The following is a 20,080-nucleotide window of genomic DNA, read 5'->3' as shown; positions in this document are numbered from 1 at the left end:
CACCCTCCCTGCCCCCAGCCCTTCCCTCTCCAGCCTCCGAGGCTCCTGCGCCCGCCTCTTCTTTCCCTCCCCCTTCCTCCTATTCACTTCTCCTCACCCACCTCCCTTCTTTCCCCTGGGTCTGTCGCGCAGCCCAACCCGCTTCGCCCCCCTTCTTTTTTCCCCCCAGACTCGCGCTCCCGCCGCCAGCACCACCTCTTCTCTCAACCAGATGCCAGGCGGGAGGCGCAGCAGGCCGACTGCGCGCACGCGCAGTGCGCGGCGGGCGCTGGGGCAGGCGGGGCGTCTGCGCAGGCGCGCGCTGCTCCGGCTTCGTTCCCGCGCCGGCCGCTAGGCGTTCTTCGGCTGCTTCAGTCGGACTTGGGGCCGCGCGCTGGCGGCGGCACCATGTTTCTTCAGTCAGTCAGTTTCTGGAATCTGGCGTTTTATGCCCTTATGGTTTTCATGGCAACCCTGGGGCTGTGGGACGTCTTCTTCGGCTTCGAGGAGAACAAGTGCAGTATGAGCTATATGTTTGAGTACCCGGAGTATCAGGTGAGGTTCGGCTGTCTCACCTGGGCGCTCGGAGACTCGGGCCCCTCCTGCGGGTCTCTCCCCACTTGGGCTCCCGCGCCTCCCTTATGCCAACCTCGTCTCTGGTTTTCTTTCGCTCCTGAAGACTCTGCAGACTCCCCCCCACCCCCACCCCGCCCGCTACCCTCACCTGCCCTTTGTGTCCTCTCCACACTGGGGGGTCAGGTAGATGGTTCCCTGAAGCATCCTCCCGGCCCTCTCGTAGTTCTCCGCTGTGCCTCCGCTCCCTTCCCGCTCCCAAACCCCAGGTACAGATTCTTCCGACTGCCCGGGCCCACCCCACCCCACCATTCCTAGAGATGCAACCTCAGTCCCCTTTTCCTAAGCCCAGACCCCGTTTTCCCTGCGTTCCTGCCTTAACAGGTGCCCCTAGACCCTCCTTTGCTTTCCACGCGCCTAAATTCTCACCCTCCCGCGCCGTGATTTGCACATCAGCTTTCGCCTTTCTGGAAAGGGGCTGAGCTGCTGCCGAGTGTGCAGCGGCTGGATCCCAAGACTGCCTTTGCGACTCCGGGGTTTTACTCCTGGGGGAGAGGCTCACCTGATCAGTCATTCAGTGGAGAACTACTGAGTCTCCCTCCTGGAAAGTTCGCGGAGCCTCCGGTTCGGTAGGTTGTGGGTCCGTGCGTGTGCGTACATGCCCGTGTTTCTGCACGTCGTCTCTGGGCAGTTGCATCCAGAATCCGTTTCGTGGTGTTTTTGTTTTCTCACTGTGTTTGCAATTCGGGAGAGACCCGGCCTTCCCGGAGCGCGCACTTAGTTCGGTTTTGACTATTTTCAATCACAGTCGCTTCGTCCGGTCAGCACGGTGGAGTCTAGAATTTCATTCATCACGCCCTGTAGTGATAAATTACACAAGTGTCCAGAGAAATTTCTCCTGAATGATTCTCTTACTCGTAAACGCATCCCCCAATTACTGAATACGGGTCACATGGTAACGCCCTACCATAAAAAGTACATGTACTGGAATATGTTACTGATAAAACGCATTTTAAATATACTTTAAAAATAATATTTTTTAAGGTGAAGAATGCAGATCGTGGTTGCCTCTGTGTAAAGGTCATTATGGAGGAGCCGATTACTTGATTAATGCTATTATTTAGATCCTAAAACTACCTAAGGTTTAGATTGCTGAAGAACGTCTTTTCCCCGTGGGCAAAATTCTAGTTTAGATTTCATCAGTTTCGAGCTCTTTATCGTGGTTTCGCATCAATGCTTATAAGGGAGTGGAAGAACTTGATATCAGATGCATTGAAGGAGATTTTAACGTGTTACTGTTGTCTCGGTTTCTAAGCACATACGCTGGTTTATGTTTCTCAGAGGCTATGCATAGTTAAGTATGTGGGCTTTTAGTTTAGGTGTTGTTTTTTTTTAACTGAAAATAGAGCCTTTATATTAATATTTCTGTGGTTTAATAACTGGGAAACTCTCAACAGGTTGAAGTAGGTCACTTTAGTTTTGTATTGTGTTGAAGAGTTTGATTAAAACAAAATTATCTGGAACAATACAGAACTAATTCCCATTTATTTTGAGATTGTCCACAATTATTGAAGCTATTTTAATATCTGCGGTAGTGGAAATCGCTTAGTGTTTGGAGAACAAAGCACATGGACTCATAGATCCATTACTTGCCTCAAAGTTAACTGGAAAGACAGAAAATTAGCTAGTGCAAAAGAGCTGTTTGGCTTTTTTTTAATTGTTGAGTAGTCTGTATTTAGTTATTTTGATTTAGATTCCCTTTTTGAGGTTACTGTTAATAATTTGCCAGTACAGTAATAATTACAGCGGCTGGAGTTTCTGATATGCATTTTTTCAGTAGATTTTTATTTTTATGATGTAAAAAGCTGTGTTAATTAACTACAGTATTTATACTTGATTCTTAAACCTTTTATTGTGCACCCCAGGTCCTGTTATTTTAGAAATACAGTTAAAACCTGTCTATAGAAATGAGTCACTTTGAAATGTAGTGAGATTTCTGGATAACTGAGGTAATTCTATTAAGAACCAGTGGTTTTTAATGAATATATATTCTTTTTTTTTTTTAAGATTTTATTTATTTGTTTGACACAGAGAGTGAAAGGGATCACGAGTAGGCAGAGAGGCAGGCAGAGGGGAAGGGGGAAGCAGGCTCCCCGCTGAGCAGGGAGCCCCATGCGGGACTCGATCCCGGGACTCCAGGATCATGACCTGAGCTGAAGGCAGTTGCTCAACCAACTGAGCCACCCAGGCACCCATGAATATATATTCTAAATATATTTTATATGTATTGTTTATTTTTAGTTACATTTTATAGTAAGCTTTCTAATTGTTCACAGAGTGATGTCCAGCATTTGAGAAGATACAGTTTTTGGGTTTTCTTCTTGATGCCTTTTTCTTTTCTTACTGCTAATTTACATATTCTTTAGCCGAATGTTAGAGGAAATGAAAGGTAGTTGAAACACTCAACTTTATTCCCCATTTTAAAAATTAAAGGTGAGACAGAAATTTGAGCTTATTTGTAAAAATGAAGTGTTGATTTTAAAATTGTTTGAGTAGGGGCGCCTGGGAGGCTCAGTCTGTTAAATGTCTGCTTTTGCCTCAGGTGGTGATGGGGGTGCTCCTGGGATCAGAGCCCCAGCATTGGACTTACTGTTCAGCAGAGTCTCATTGACTCTCTCTCCCCCTCTGCCCCTCCTCACTGCTTTCTCTTTCTCTCTCAAAAAATTAAATAAATAAAATCTTAAAAAAATAAATAAGTTGTTTTGAGTATTCATTTTCTACCTTTGGATTTCCAAAATTTGCTTGTTCAAAGTTAACTGAACATCTCACAAACCTACCAGGCAAAATACACATTATCCTTTAAAGCTTCTTGCTTTATTATGATGCAAGGCAAAGCTTTTATTTGGTAGCAGACAGTTTTAGGCAAATTGTAGAATTGGAGAAGAAACATCTGTGTTGTTTTCTCCTATACAGCAATCTATTTGGCTGTCCTCAGATATGTGATCTAATTGTTCTTGTCCGAAAGAAAATGTTGATATTGGAAAACACGAATCATACTTTTGTTGTGAAGTGTGATGTTTACTTAGCAAATAGCTTATTGAATAACTTTAGATACTGGGTATGGGTGAGGGAATTAGAGATGAATCAGACCTTGTGCCTTCATGTCTTTATAATTTTTATGTCTTTATAATACAGTGGGGGAGACAGGATGTAATGGACAGTTAAAATATAATGTGCTAAATGATAATTTCACTGTAAGTGCATATGAGGGTCTTCACAGAAGAAAGCATCCAAGTTCATCTTTGATACTCAAAGGCTGTAGAGAAGATATGGTTAATTAGAGGATATATATATATACACACACACACACACATACATACATACACACATAGTTCATGAAGCGCAGAAACAAGAAAACTGCAGGAATAAAGAATAGCATTTGTGAAGGTAGAAAGGCACCAGGACACATTGTATAAGCGGTATGGATAGTATATAAACTGCTAACATTGATTTGCCTTCTGGGTAGGGAATTAGATGGCTAAAGGACTAGGGGTAGGAGAAAGCCTTTTCATTATACATCCTTTGAGTCTTGAATTTTGAAGCATATTAAAATGTTTAAAACTTAGCATGTATAAGTTAAAAGAATGGTAAGAATAATTGAAGACAGATTTTAGAGGGTTTCTCAGGCCTTTATCATCTATTAATATAATCAGGAAACATAGGAGGTGTATGTTTTAACATGATATTTCTAATTATATTTTATTTTATGTTATTTGAGGGGTGGAGTGGGGTCGAAGGGCAAGAGGGAAGGGGAGAGAGAGAAAATCTTAAGCAGGCTTTATACTCAGCCGGAAGGCCAACTCAGGGCTCTCTCTCTCTCTCTATTTTATGTTATTTGAGGGGTGGAGTGGGGTCGAAGGGCAAGAGGGAAGGGGAGAGAGAGAAAATCTTAAGCAGGCTTTATACTCAGCCGGAAGGCCAACTCAGGGCTATCTCTGAGATCCTGACCAGAGCGGGTGCTTAATTAAGTGAGCCACGCAGGTGCCCCACAAGGTATTTCTTGACAGCAGTATGGACTACGTATTGGAGTAGGGAGGTTATGACCATTCTGAAAGATTCACCTCACCCTAGTTCTTTTTATTAAGCTGGAGTCCTTAGGGTGGAATGGGCAAAGGGCTGAGAAGAGTTCTTTGTAAGATCTTTAAAACTATATTCATTTTAATCAAAATCTTTTTTCTTTATTATTAATTATGGGGCTCAAATGTTAATTTTCCAGTTTTAATTTACAAATAAAATATATATCATAAAGAATAGTTTCTTGAATCAGTATTTTTCTAGCACTTGGGAACTCATTAGAATCTTTGTCTTTTGAAAGGGCTTTGGGTTAAAGGTTAAAAGGAACTGTACTAAGGCAGAGTCAAGAGAGGATGAACAGCAGAGGCAGGATTGTGGAGATATTTAAGTATAAAGGTAATTTGATTTTGATTAAAGGTCTGTTTTGGGGAGGAGTTCTCATTTAAAGTAATCTATATAAAATAATTTAAAATATGGGATCTTTTGCTATAAAACTTTTCTTTTTAAATCCCTTGACCCTCTTTTTCTTCATCAGCATCCTTTCCATATGCCTGTACTTTTTCTGTCTTTAGTCTGGTCACAGCCCGTCTTGTTTGTTCCTGCCACTCCCAACTTGTAGTCTGGAATGCAGTTTTGCTATTTGCTAAGTTTCCTATTTTTTCTGAGTTAATTTTTCTGAGTTAATTTTCAACTAGTTCAAAACTTTGTTTAGCTAATGTACTAAAAAGAATGATCTAATACTCATGTGCTGTCATATCCGAAGGTGTACTAAATTGGGAGGGGTTGGAGAGTAATGGTTTACTTATTCTCACATGTTTTCTTTTTGCTTAATGTGTGCTTAAAATATTGCATCATTTTCATTTTGATTATATATTGTGCATATTCAATATTGGGAAACTTTGAATTGAAGTCCATATATGTGAGATATATATATATATATATGTATTTGGAGGGATAAAATATCTTAAACAGTAAGCTCACAATTTCTAAAGATATTTTCAGTTGTTATTAACACAGATTGTTTATGTTAATATTTTTAAAGGAATATTCAGGAATGTGCATGAATGATCAGAATTCTGCTTTTTAGAACAGTGAGGTTTTTCAGTGTTACTACTATTTACAGGCTTTAAAATTTAAAATTCATTCAGTACTTAAAATTTTTATCAAGCACATGTATAGCACTATTAGATCATTAAATCTATTTATGTCTGCCTAAATAAAATCTACTGTTCAACGTAACTGGCTTCATTTTTAATGGTTTCTGTAGTTTAAAAAGGAGCAGAAGAAGGGAATGTACTTTACCACCACTTTTATAGATTCCTACCTTTTGGGGATGACGTTAAGACCTAATTTGTATTTTGTTGAAAAAAATATACATGAATTACTGGCTTATTTGTTATAAAATAACATAAATTGCAGAGTAGTCTAAGGCTTGCTGACAAACCATACACCTGGTCCACGAAAACCAAAACAGATTCTAACTCATTGGAATGTTTATGGTGAGGAGAGTGTGCATGTCGTGACCCAAGACATGCTGTAAGGTTCAGATTAATTTGTAAAGGACATTGCAGGTCAAAGCATATTAAGTTGAGAGGTCAGAAAGCTGCATTGTAAAACAAGCTTACTTTCCTTTGAATGATGTAACAACTGGACTATGTAGTTGAGCCTACGTAAAAGGAGAGGCATTACAAAACAGTTTAAAATAGTAAAAAAGAATTGATTTGATAATGGAAAGCCTTTATCATTTCTAAAGATAATTGATACTGATACTATATTAAGTACATTTCCAATTATATTAACAAATAATTTGCTGACATATCGCAGTGTTTTTCTTTTGTCAATGGCTATTTTGAGTAATTTATATTCATTAGAGTTTCAAGTAGTTCAATTTTTTAAAAAATTTATTTATTTGAGAGAGAGAGACAGAGAGAGTGCATGAGAGGGGAGAAGGTGAGAGGGAGAAGCAGACTCCCCGCAGAGCTGGGAGCCCGATGCAGGACTCGATCCCGGGATTCTGGGATCATGACCAGAGCGGAAGGCAGTGGCTTAACCAACTGAGCCACCCAGGCGCCCCTAGTAGTTCCATTTTATGCATTCCTGAAGACTGCATGGTTCAAAACTTACGTAATTCAAGATGTGTTCTACATATGAATAAAAGTAAAAGTGCAGTTTTATTATCAGTAATATTTTTACACTGTTTCAAGTGTGTATAATTCAGAATTGGGCACAGTAGACTGAATTGTATTAATACAACTGATTAAAGTGGAATTGCCTTTTTTTTACCCCCTGCAGAAAATAGAACTTCCAAAGAAACTGGCAAAACGCTATCCTGCATATGAATTATATCTTTATGGAGAAGGATCCTATGCTGAAGAACACAAAATTCTCCCTTTGACTGGTATTCCAGTTCTCTTTCTTCCTGGTAATGCTGGAAGTTACAAGCAAGGTAAGTCTTGGAAGTAATTTTGAAAGCTATAAAATTCAATCGAAGAATTTACCAGATACATATTCTATGTACTATACTAGGCATATGGGAGACACAGAATTCGACATATTGTCTGGAGGAAAAAGAATATGAGTACAAAGAATAGTTGAAGACCATTTAGACAACGTAAAACAGAGAAAAAGAACAGGATGGACTAGGTAGGATAAGTGATCCAGGGATCCGGGAATCAGCAGAAGAAAGGTTTATGTTGAAAATGGAAGGTACAGAAAACATAACCTAGAATACTGATTAGAGAAGTAAATTGGTTTATGTTTTGCTAAACAAGAGAAAAGATTGGTTTCTTTCTTTTGGAGCTATTTAAATTAGATCTAGAAATACTGATGGGAACACAGAAAGGTGAAGATAGGGAAGCTTTATGTATAGATTCCAAATTGAATGTTGGCCTGGAGATAATAGCAGTTATTTCTGGCATAACAATCAAGTAATCTGGAAGTAATTTCATTTCATATACTTTTTAGCTATTAACTGGCATATTCTTTTATATAATAAGAATAGAGTTCTTTCGGGGATGGCTGGGTGGCTCAGTTGGTTAAGCAGGTCATTATTCCAGGGTCCTGGAATCAAGTCCCACATACCGCTCCCTGCTTAGCAGTGAATCTGCTTCTTTCCCTGCTCGTTCTTTCTCTCTCTCACTCTCTAATAAATAAAATCTTAAAAAAAAAAAATTCATCCAAGTTGTTGTATGAGCTGTGATTCATTTATTTTTTTCACTCTGTGTTATCGCATTATATGACTATACCATGGTTTAAATATTCTGTCTTTGGATACTAATGTTATTAATATTTATTGGTAATTACAAGTAAAGAACATTTTTCTTACTTTGGATCACATAAACACATGTTTCTGTAAGATGTATGCTGTAATGTAATTCATGTCACAGGTTATATGTATCCTTCTGTTTTTACTGACTGTGCTAATTTATACTCCCAGAAATACTACATTATACTTCCCTTTGCGTCACATCCTTGACAGCGTTAGAATTGTCAGATTTTAAAATTCTATACAGTATAGTAGGTGTGATTTATTTTTAAAAAGTGATTACTCTGGCTTCGCTGTGTGGAGAATGTGCTGTAAAGGGGCAAGAGTGGAAGAAGGAAAGATGACATCATTAACCCTGAGGGGAATGCGAATCAAAACCATAAGGATAGATGTAATTTCATACCCACCAGGGTAGCTATAATCTAAAAGATAATATCAAGGGTCATTGAGGATGTGAAGAAATTGAAACCCTTATCCATTGTTGGTGGGAATATAAAATGGTAGAGCCACTTTGGAAAAACAGTTTGGCAGTTATTCAGAATGTTAAACATAGAGTTTTATGCTTAGCAATTCCTCTATAGGTATCTACCCAAGAAAAATGAAAATGTACTGTCACACAAAAACTTGTTTACAGATGTTCACAGCAACACTATTCAAAATAACTAAAGTGTATAAACAACCCAACATCAACTAAAGAATGGATAAATAAAATACATGCATATAATGGAATATTATTCAGCAGTGAAAAAGAATGAATGATGAAAGAAGAAAATTACAGGCCAATATCCTGGATGAGCCTAGATGCAGAAATCCTTAGCAAAATATTAGCAAACCAAATCCAACCATACATGATCATGATTTATTCCAGAGATGGAAGAAGGTTCAGTATCCACAAATCAATCAATATGATACAATTACATTAATACAATGAAAGATGAAAATCATATGATCATCTTTATAGATGTAACAAAAGCATTTGACAACATTCAGTATTCATTTATGATAAAAATTCAAAATAGTGGGTATAGAGGGACTGTACCTCAACATAATAAAGGCCATGTATGACAGTCCTATAGCTAATGTTATGCTCAATGGTGAGAAGCTGAAAGCTTTCCCTCTAATTCCAGGAACAAGACAAGGATGCCCACTCGCACCACTTTTATTCAACATAGTATTGGATGTCCAAGCCACAGCAGTAAGGCAAGAAAAATTTTAAAAAGCCATCCAAATTGGAAAGGAAGAAGTAAAATAGTCACTATTTGCAGCTGACATATATAGAAAATCCTCAAGACTCCACAAAAAGCTGTTAGAATTAATAAATGAGTTTAGTGAAATGTGGGATACAAAATCAATATACAGAAATCTATGGTGTTTCTAATAAATAATGAGAAATTAAGAAAACAATCTTATTTACAATTGCATTGAAAAGAGTAAATACCTAGGAATAAATTTAACAAAGGAAGCGAAAGATCTCTACACTGAAAACTATAAGACACCGATGAAAGAAAAGAAAAATAAATGGAAAGCTATTCTGTGCTTATGGATTGGAAACATTAATTCTGTTAAAATGTCCATACTGCCAAAAGCAATCTACAGATTCTGTTTAACACCTATCAAAATTCCAATTGTGTACTTCATAGAAGTAGAACAGATATTTCTAAAATTTGTGTGGAGCCACAGAAGATCCCAAATAGCCAGAGCAGTCTTGAGAAAGAACAAAACAAAAACAAACCACACTTCCTGATTTCAAACTGTACTACAGAGCTGTAGTAATTAAAACAGTGCGGTATTGATAAAAACAACAACAAACTATACACAAATCAGTGGAAGAGAATTGAGAGCCCAGAAGTAAACCCACACATATATGGTCAATTTATCTCTGATAAAAAAGTGAAGAACATACAATGGAGAAAGGACAGTCTCTTCTATAAATAGTTTTTGGAAAACTGGACAGCCATAAGCAAAAGAATGAAACTAGGCCACTATCTTCCATTATACACAAAAATTAACACAAAGTGGATTAAAAGCTGGTGTATAAGACCCGAGTCCTTATAACTGCTAGAAGAAAATATAAACAGTGGGGTGCCTGGGTGGCTCAGTCATTAAGCGTCTGCCTTTGGCTCAGGTCGTGATCCCAGGGTCCTGGGATTGAGCCCCACATTGGGCTCCCTGCTCAGAGGGAAGCCTGCTTCTCCCTGTCCCACTTTCTCTGCTTGTGTTCCCTCTCTTGCTGTCTCTCTGTCAAATAAATAAAATCTTAAAGTGTGTGTGTGTGTGTGTGTGTGTGTGTGTGTGTGTGTGTGTATATACACACACACACACACACATATATATATATATAGTAAGCTCCCTGACATCGGTCTTAGCAACATCTTCGTGGATCTTGCTCCGAAGCATGGGTAACAAAAGTAGAAATAAATGGTACTACACCAAACTAAAAAGCTTCCACACAACAAAGGAAACCATTAAAATGAAAAGGCAGGTTACTTAATGGGATAAGATATTCATAAACCATATATACAATAGGGGGTTAATATCCAAAATATATTAAGAACTTACAAAACTCAACAAAAAACAACCCGATTGAAAAATAAATGTAGGATCTGAATAGACATTGTTCTAAAGAAGACATATACGTCACTAACAGGCACATAAAAAGATACTATCACTAACAGGGAAATGCAGATCAAAACTACATGTCATCTTATACTTGTTAGACTACTACCGATAAGTATCTAGTACTCTCAGGCAAATAACAGGAATGAAATCTTGCCATTTGCAATAACATGGATGGACCTTGAGGGTATTACGCTAAGTGAAATGAATCAGACCAAAAAAGACGAGTACCATATGATTTCACTGAAATCTGGAATTTTAAACAAGTAAATAAAAAACTCAGAGATAAAGAGAACAGACTGCTGGTTACCAAAGGGTAAGGGGGTTGGAAGTGAAAAATGAGTGAAGGGAACTAATTGTATGTGATGGATGGTAAATAGATTTGTGGTGATGATGACTTTGTAGTGTATACAGGTGCTGAATTATAAAACTGCACACCTGAAGCTTATATAATAAAAAGGAATTAATTAGCTGATAACATGAATTACCTGGTACAATGTGGATAAACCTTGAAAACATAAGTGAAAGAAGCCGGTCCTAAAAACCCATATATATGATTCCATTTATAGAAATGTCCAGAATAGGGGTGCCTGGGTGGCTCAGTCATTAAGCATCTGCCTTCAGCTCAGGTCATGATCCCAGGGTCTGGCTCCCTGCTTAGCAGGAAGCCTGCTTCTCCCACTCCCCCTGCTTGTGTTCCCTCTCTTGCTGTGTCTCTCTCTGTCAAATAAATAAAATCTTAAAAAAAAGAAAAAAGGAAAAGAAAAAGAAATGTCCAGAATAGGCAAATCCGTAGGAACAGAAAGTAAATTAGTACTTTCCAGGAATGGGAGGAAAAGAGAAATGAGAAATGACTGCTAATGAGTACGGGGTTTTCTTTTTGGGGTAATTAAAAAATAAAGTTAGATTAGTAGAATTTTGTGAATATACTAAAAAATCATTGAATTGTACTTTTTACATAAGTTGTATAGTATGTGAATTGTGTATGTAAAAAACAGTGGAATGGCAAATAGGTATTTTGCTTGCTAAACCATACACTGCAACTTTTAATACCAATTAATGCAGTCGATTTAGAAATTCTATGGAAGGGTTAACAGAGCAAAACCTGAAACAGTGTGGAAGCAGGTAGACCAGTGAGGAAACTATTAGGGTAGTTAAGGCAAGAGATGATGGTGCTTAGATTGAGAAGACGGTGGAAGTGGTAAGAAATGTTGATTGGGGATATATTTAGAAAGTGGAGGATGATAGGATTTACTGATGGATTGGAGGTCATGTGTAAAAAAAAAGACAGATCAAGCATAAATAACTTAACCAAGTGATGAGCATACCTTTCTGGTAGGAATTTTCTCATTCTTAAAATCCTCAAGGTGACTTACTCATACAGATGGCTAACATTTCTTATTCTTCAAAGTATGCTTCCCCTCCTTTTTAGTTATTTTCCCTAGTCAAGTGGAAGTGGGTAAAGAATGACAGACCTGTTTATTTTTATTTAATTTAAATTTAAAAAACATTTAGGGCACAAGACATACAAAACAAACAATGGTTTGTTCTTCTAAATTGATATTGAAGGATGTCACCCTGAAGTAGGTTGTTTATATTCAGAGTGTGGGGTAAAGTTATTCGGTAAGAGACTTTGAAGCAAGAATGGTTGCAACTTTAAAAAATCTTGCTTAACGTACACTTTGCACTTTTCCTCTGCAGTTCGTTCTATTGGTTCTATTGCACTTAGAAAAGCAGAAGATATTGACTTCAAATACCACTTTGACTTCTTTAGTGTGAATTTCAATGAAGAACTGGTGGCACTGTATGGCGGAAGTCTTCAGAGACAGACCAAGTTTGTACATGAATGCATTAAAACAATTCTCAAACTCTATAAGGTAAGAGATAGGCATGCAAATCAATAGTAATCACGTATTAGCATTTTTAAGGGATCCAGCATATTTTAAATCATTTATTTATTTATATGGAAGTTGAAGTACAGATAAGAAACTTTTTTTATTGTGTGTGTGAGACTGTTGTTTTGAACTCCGTGGTTCTTGAAGTTTAAATGAATTTACAAGAAATCTCTTGTGAATTTAGAGGAAGAATTTTTTTTAACTTTATAAATTAGAGGTGCATTGAATTTCATAAAGACTATTAGTGTGGTTTCTGCCTCTAGTTTTGAATAACTTGTATTGGGGTAGATCGCTTCCATATGTAAGCAATTATAAAACTAATCAAAATATCTGAAGCACATGTTTTCAGGTATTGGACAACCAAGTAGTAAAGGACTTGATCCCTGAAAGAAGGAAAACATGTGAGATGAGCTTCATGATTGTTGTGATTTTCTGCCTGAAAGCATTTCCAGACCATGGGATAAGTAGGTAGAGGTCAAGCGGAGTCCATTGATATAACTGAACTGAAGAACGCAGAGATCAGCATTTGGGGCTACTGGAGTGGTTAGATTTGTGGGCAGGATATGAGAAAAAGGAGAACTAGGCCGAAATAGAAGCTCTAGAAATATGCAGCTTTCAGCTTTGAATGAAGTGCTGCACATACACAGGGTGAGAAGCTACAAGGCAGTAGTACCAGGGAAGAGGTGATGGTGGTGTGTCTACCTCAGGTGCAAGAATAAAGGGCAATATCTTTAGAGAAATTTAAAAAAGAGTGGCATAACAGTCCAAAAATCATTCTATGCCAACCATTCGAAACAGTATCAGGGATAAAATACTACCATACTACCTACTGAGGTGAGCCACTGCCTCCCATGGTATGCTGCAGTGAAACTCCTGGCAGAAGAAAGCTACTGGGCTATTACGACCTGAATTGAGATTCCAGAAGTCCCATGTGCTGGGAAACAGCCGTTCTGATCAGCTAGAACAGAAAGATTTATCAGAACACATTGGACATCATTTGAGATCCCAGAAAGGAGGCAATTTAGATATAAGACTGCTTTAGCTCTCAGGACCTCTTCTGGGATCCACCTAATGCTTGACCATAAGCCTCAAAAATACTGAAGCTATGGATTTATCTGAATACAACTGAACATACGTTATGTTTATGATATGCTCAACAAGAGAACAGATGGAGGAGAATCTCAGCAGAGACATAGGAACTGTAAAAGAGCAAAAAGAAAAATCTAGAACTGAAACAATATATATCAGAGATGAAAGATTCAGGGGTTGCCTGAGTAGTAGCTCAGTTAAGCATCCAACTCTTAATTTCTGCTAAGGTCATGATTTCAGGGTTGTGAGATTGAGCCCCATGTCGGGATCGGTGCTGGGCGTAGAGGCTGCTTAAGATTCTCTCACTGCCTCTCTCCCTCAGAAATGAAAAATTCAGTAGATAGACTTCAAGCAGATTGAATACTACAGAACAAGAGATCAGTGAGTTTGAAGATCGGACAATAGAAACTATCTGATATAAAACATGGGACAAAAGGATGAAAAGGAAAGAGCCTCAGTAACCAAGCGGTCTGACATTTATGTAATTGGAACTCTACTAGAAGAGAAAGAAATTGGAGAGGAAAGAATATTTAAAGAACTAATGGCCTCCAATTTTCCAATTTTGATTCAAAATTTTCAACCCACAGATCCAAGAAGCCCAGTGAATGTCAAGCAGGATAAACACAAAATCACACTTATGTATATCATAGTCAAGTTTTGAAAACCAAAGTAAAGAGAAGAATCTTAAAAGCACCCAAAGGAAAAAAGATCCTTTACCTACATAACAGGGTAAACAATAAAAAATACGGCTTTTCCATCAGAAATAGTGAAAGTCAAAAATAACAGGAGAACATCTTAAAGGTCTTGGGGACGGGGTTAGGAAGGGTACTCTCAGCGTGAAATTGCGTACCCAGCAAAAATACCCTTCCAAAGTGAGGGCAAAATAAAGATACTGTAGAGTTAGAAAAACTGGCAGTTTGTCTTAATAGACAGAAGGAAATAAAAGAATACCATTAGGTGAACAGTACAGTAATAATTGCTGTAGGCAAGATTGACCTGTGGGTGAAAGTTTGAGGAGGACAAAGATATTCACCTGGTCTCAAAGTATCTTTTCTGAATTACTCATTAACTACAAAGGGAAAGAGTAACTTTACAGTGGAGAAACTTGGCAGACATCGTCTTTTTTTTTATTAGTTTTTTTCTTTTTTTTAAAGATTTTATTTATTTATTTGACAGACAAAGATCACAAGTAGGCAGAGAGGCAGACAGAGAGAGAGGAGGAAACAGGCTCCCTCCTGAGCAGAGAGCCCGGTGTGGGGCTTGATCCCAGGACCCTGGGATCATGACCTGAGCCAGAGGCAGAGGCTTTAACCCACTGAGCCACCCAGGCACCCCTGGCAGATATCATCTTAAAGAAGATTAACATCACTAGTTATAAGACATATTAACATAAACCTCCTTGACATGATGCATTGAGAAGGATGCAGCATAATTTCTGTGGCATTATTGTGGCACTACACACACACACACACACACACACACACACACACAACACCACATCTTTTTTATCCATTTATTCATTCGATGGACATTTGGGCTCTTTTCATAGTTTGGCTATTGTTGATAGTGCTGCTATAAACATTGGGGTACGTGTGCCCCTCCAGATCAGTATTTTTGTATCCTTTGGGTAAATACCTAGTAGTGCAATTGCTGGGTCATAGCATAGTTCTATTTTAAACTTTTTCAGGAACTTCCATACTGTTTTCCACAGTTGCTGCACCAGTTTCCATTCCTACCAACAGTGTAAGAAGTTTCCCCTTTCTCTGCATCCTTGTCAACATTCGTTGTTTCCTGTGTTGTTAATTTTAGCCATTTGCACAGGTGTGAGGGGGTAGCTCATCATGGTTTTGATTTGTATTTCCTTGATGATAAGTGATGTAGAGCATCTTTTTATGTGTCTATTGGCCATCTGTATGTCTTCTTTGGAAAAATGTCTGTTCATGTCTTCTTAACACCCATTCTTAACTGTTTGTTTTTTTTTGGATATTGAGTTTAGTGAGTTCTTTATAGACTTTGGATCCTAACACTTTATTAGACATGTCATTTGCAAATATCTTCTCCCAGTCCATAAATTGGCTTTTGTTTTGTTGCTTCCTTTGCTGTGCAGAAGCTTTTTATCTTGATGATGTCTCAGTAGTTCATTCTTGTCATTAATAGATAGAAGGAAATAAAAGATTCATGTCATATTTAAGTGATGAATCACTAGTTTCTACTCCTGAAACCAGTATCATTCTATATGTTAACTAGAATTTAAATAAAAACTTGAAACAAAAATAAAATGAAAACAAAAACTCATCATCAGAATTTGTAAAATAAAAGTAGTGGTTAGAAGAAATACTGTAGTCCAAAATGCTTACGTTAGAGAAGAACAAGGTTTAAAAACAATGATCCAATCTTCCCTTTTTAAAATTATTATTATTTTTTTAAGATTTTATTTATTTACTTGACAGAGAGCACAAGCCCCCCGCCTCCCCCCCAATCAGGGAGCCTGAAGCTGGACTTGATCCCAGGACTCTGGGATCATGACCTGAGCCAAAGGCAGATGCTTAACCGACTGAGCCACCCAAGTGCCCCTAATCCAGTCTTTCAAAATAAGAATCTTAGAGAAAGGAGAACAAAATAAACTCAGAGTAGATGTAAAGAAACAAACATGAGAATAGAAATCAAGGAAACAGAAAAGTAGAGGGAAAAAAAAGTGATACTAATGGTGATTTCTCTAAGAGATCTAAAAATTGGTAAGCCCATATCTAGGTTGATTAAGAAAAAAGGGGGAAATACAAATTTATAGAGCCTACAGATACTAAGAAGCTATTAAAGGATCATTGTGAACAACATTATGCCAATATATTTGACAACTCAAATGGTATTCTCAAATCCCTTGAAACATAAATTATAAAACAGGCACAAGAAGAAACAGAATGTCTGTCTAGCCTGTATCTGTTCAAAATTTTTTGAGTTTGTAACTAAAAATCTTACTGCCAAGAAAACTCTAGAGCTAAATGACTTCAGTGGTAAATTCTGTGACACATTTAAGGAAGAAATAATACCCATCCTATATAACTCAGAAAATAGAGGAAAAGACAATATGTATAAGTTCATTTTAAGAAATCTGCAAACCCAGATTATCAAAGTCAGACATTGACATTGTTTAAAAAGAAAATAGACTTAGTATTCCTCATGAACATAGACGTAAGATCCTCAATACGTCCAGTAGTATTTTATTTATTTAATTTTTAAAAAGATTTTATTTCTTTGTTTGACAGAGAGAGAGAGAAAGCACAAGTAGGCAGAGCAGCAGGCAGAGAGAGGGAGAAGCAGGCTCTCTGTCAAGCAGGGAGCCCAATGCGGGGCTTGATCCCAGGATCATGGAATTATGACCTGAGCCAAAGGCAGCTGCTTAACCGACTGAGCCACCCAGGTGCCCCAATATCCAGTTATATTTTAAAGTATAATATGACTTGATAGGATTTATCCCAGGAATGGAAAGTTGGTTTAATATTCAAATATCAGTCACTGTACTTTATCGTAGGATTGTCTCAATAGATGAAGGAAGCTCATTCGGCTACATTCAGCATCCATTCATGATTTAAGGCAAAAACTCAGCTCATTAGGAATAGATACAAAGGTTAAGAATTGTTTCTGTATCTGATAAGATACTTATTGAATAAGGTAAATAAGTTGTGATCACAAAGTGAAATTTCCATATTATTCACAATAAATACCTTTAATGCTTCATACCAGGTAGTTTTTTTTTCTTCATTTTTCAGCTTCTTTCTATTTCTATCATTCCTTAGGACAGAGGGTCCTAGTTGGTACAGTAAGAGCAGGAAAAGAAATAAAGTTAATAAAGATAAAAAAGGATTAAAAGTTGTCTATATAAACAAATGACATAAATATACAGAAATATTTAAAGGAATTTACAGAAAATTATTAGAATTCATGACTGAATTTAGCCAGATCACAGGGAAAATGGTCAATGTTCAAAAACCAGTGAACAAATGGAAAGTGAGTTGTTTTTTTTTTTTAAGATTTTATTTATTTATTTGACAGACAGAGATCACAAGTAGGCAGAGAGGCAGGCAGAGGGCGGGGGAGCAGGCTCCCTGCTGAGCAGAGAGCCCAATGCAGGACTCGATCCCAGGACCCTAGGACCATGACCCGAGCTGAAGGCAGAGGCTTTAACCAAACACTGAGCCACCCAGGCACCCTGGAAAGTGAGATTTTAAAATACGTTTACAGTAGTATAAAAAATGTAGTTCTTATGGATAAATATAATGAAAGATGTTTAAGACCTGTATACTGAAAACTGCAAAACTTGCTGAGAGAAAGGAATCCAAATAAATGGACCAACTTTATGGATTAGAAGACTTAAAGTTAAGATGTAAATTCTGACCAAGTTGACCAATAGATTTAATATACTACAAATCAGAATATCAGCAGGTGTTTTTGTAAAAGTTGACAAGCTTATGTGGAAATGCAAAGTACCTAAAAAAGCCAAACTATCTTGAAAAAGAAGAAACAAAATTGGAGGACCTGCATTGCCTGATTTGAAGGCATGACTCTGTAGCTATAGTAATCCCGGCAGTGTGATATTCCCACGCTTCTTGAAAATGAAATTTAGGCATGATTCTTTGCATTAGCCAGAATTTAAAAGTTATTTCAATAGCAAGTAATTTTTGAGCTTAAGTCTGTACTAAATACTGTAGGAGGAGACAAGCCCAATTAGGTACAGGACCTTTTATGTACCTGATATTTATTAGATAAGATAAATACGATGTCATTACAAAGTGAGATTTATCTCCATAAATGTCATTCACAGTAAATAATCATGTCTTTAATGTGTTATGCTAGGTAGTTTTTTTCCCTTCTGTATTTTTTGTTTTCCCTAGTGACTGCATATTCAATTTATAATAAAACTAATAAACTTTTATTTTAAATTGAGGCTTTTAGAAAGTAAGGTTCCTTTACAGTCACAACCAGCTACAGTGGGAGTTCAAGACAACTGAATCTTGTTGAATGGACAGGGTTTGAGTGTGGGAAAGTGAGAGGACATAGATGGAGAAAACCTCATTTATTCATCATATGAATCTGCTTGCAGCTATAGCAGTGAATAAAACAGAAATCCAAGCCCTCATGGACCTCATGTTCTAGTGGGGAGAGGCAAAGAGTGAACAGCATAAATAAGAAAAATATATACTATCTTATACTATATCTTATCTAATACCTAAAATATATACTATTATCTAATATAATATATATCTTATATATTGATAAATAGTAGGAAAAAAATAAAACAGAAAAGGGGCATAAGGAGCAAAGGGTAGAGGACTACAGTTATAAATAAGGATGCCTAGCAAAGACTGCTGAGAAGGAGACAATTTAATATAAATTAAAGGACCTGAGAGTATCTAGGAAAAGAGTACTCCAAAAAGAGGAAACAAATATATGAAGCAAGCACACATGTGCTATATTGGAAAAAAAAAAAACCAAGGAGACTAATATGGCTGAAGCAGATACAGTAAGTTAGTAAAGGAAAAGTTGGTGGGGAGGGCAAATTATAGAGCCTTGTAGGCAAGTCTAAGAATTTTTCCTTTTATTTGAAGTGATATGGAAAGCCACTGCTGAGATTTTTAAGCAAATGAGTGACATGTTCTGATTTAGGTCTGAAAGATATTATTCTTTGGATGGTTTCCAGAATAAACTGAAGGGACATGAAAGTGGAATTAAAGAGACCAGTTAAGCTATTGCAGTAATTCAGGCAAGAGATAATGGTTTAGATCAAGTTGGTAGCATTGGAGGTGTTAAGAAATGGTAAGATTGGTATAAATCTTACAAAAGCCATTACAAGCTTTTTTTTTTTTTTAAAGATTTTATTTATTTATTTGACAGAGAGAGAGATCACAAGTAGGCAGAGAGGCAGGCTGAGAGAGGAGGGGGGTGTAGGCTCCCCACTGAGTGGAGAGCCCGATGCGGGGCTTGATCCCAGGACCCTGAGATCATGACCTGAGCCAAAGGCAGAGGACCAACCCACTGAGCCACCAAGGTGCCCCTAACATTAGTATAAATCTTAAGGGCAACAAGATTTGCTGGCAGATCAGATGTGGAGGGATGATGTGAAACAAAAAGTTGAGGATGACCCAGAATTTTTGGGTAAACAACTAGAAGGATTGAAATGCCTTTAACTCAGTTGGGGGAGAATATAAGAGGAACAGATTTGTAGGAGATTAAGAGTTTTGTTTTAGAGGTGCCTGGCTGGCTCAGTAGGTAGAGCATGCCATTCTTGATCTCAGGGTTATGAATTCAAGCCCCACATTGGGTGTGGAGCCTACTTAAAAAAAAAAAAAAGCTTCATTTTAGACAGGTTTGCATAGTTGGTATGCAATTGGAATTTAAGGTAAGAGCTTAAGAGAAGAGGTCCAGATGATAATTTGAGGGTTGACAGGATATGGATATATTTAAAGCCATGAGATTGGATGTGATCATAATGGAGTCAAAATGTGGAAGAAGAGACCGAAAGACTGAGGCCCAAATCACTCCCATATCAAGAGATGAGGAGAGATGAGAAGGAAAGAGCAGGACACTAAAAAGG

The 20,080-nt window shown here is 37.6% G+C and overlaps 1 protein-coding gene across 2 annotated transcripts in view; it reads left to right on the top strand.

The window, feature by feature from the left end:
* The first annotated feature begins 387 nt into the window (after positions 1–387).
* Positions 388–20,080, top strand: part of PGAP1 (post-GPI attachment to proteins inositol deacylase 1) — a 75,056-nt gene continuing 55,363 nt past the window's right edge. Inside the window, exons 1-4 of one of the 2 annotated variants that reach the window (XM_046019590.1) lie at positions 437–534; positions 4,928–5,022; positions 6,919–7,072; positions 12,282–12,384. Coding sequence is in view for 1 of the 2 variants with exons in the window: in XM_046019589.1 (XP_045875545.1) it covers positions 388–534; positions 6,919–7,072; positions 12,209–12,384 (477 nt within the window). In the remaining variant the exon portion in view is untranslated. Of the gene's footprint in view, positions 535–4,927; positions 5,023–6,918; positions 7,073–12,208; positions 12,385–20,080 lie in introns of both variants that reach the window. The other variant, XM_046019589.1, reaches the window with a different exon arrangement.

This window comes from Meles meles, chromosome 9, assembly GCF_922984935.1.
Source record: "Meles meles chromosome 9, mMelMel3.1 paternal haplotype, whole genome shotgun sequence".
NCBI classification, from domain to species: domain Eukaryota; kingdom Metazoa; phylum Chordata; class Mammalia; order Carnivora; family Mustelidae; genus Meles; species Meles meles.
Note: the sequence above shows the minus strand (reverse complement) of the source record. Positions and strands in the feature narration are given on the sequence as shown.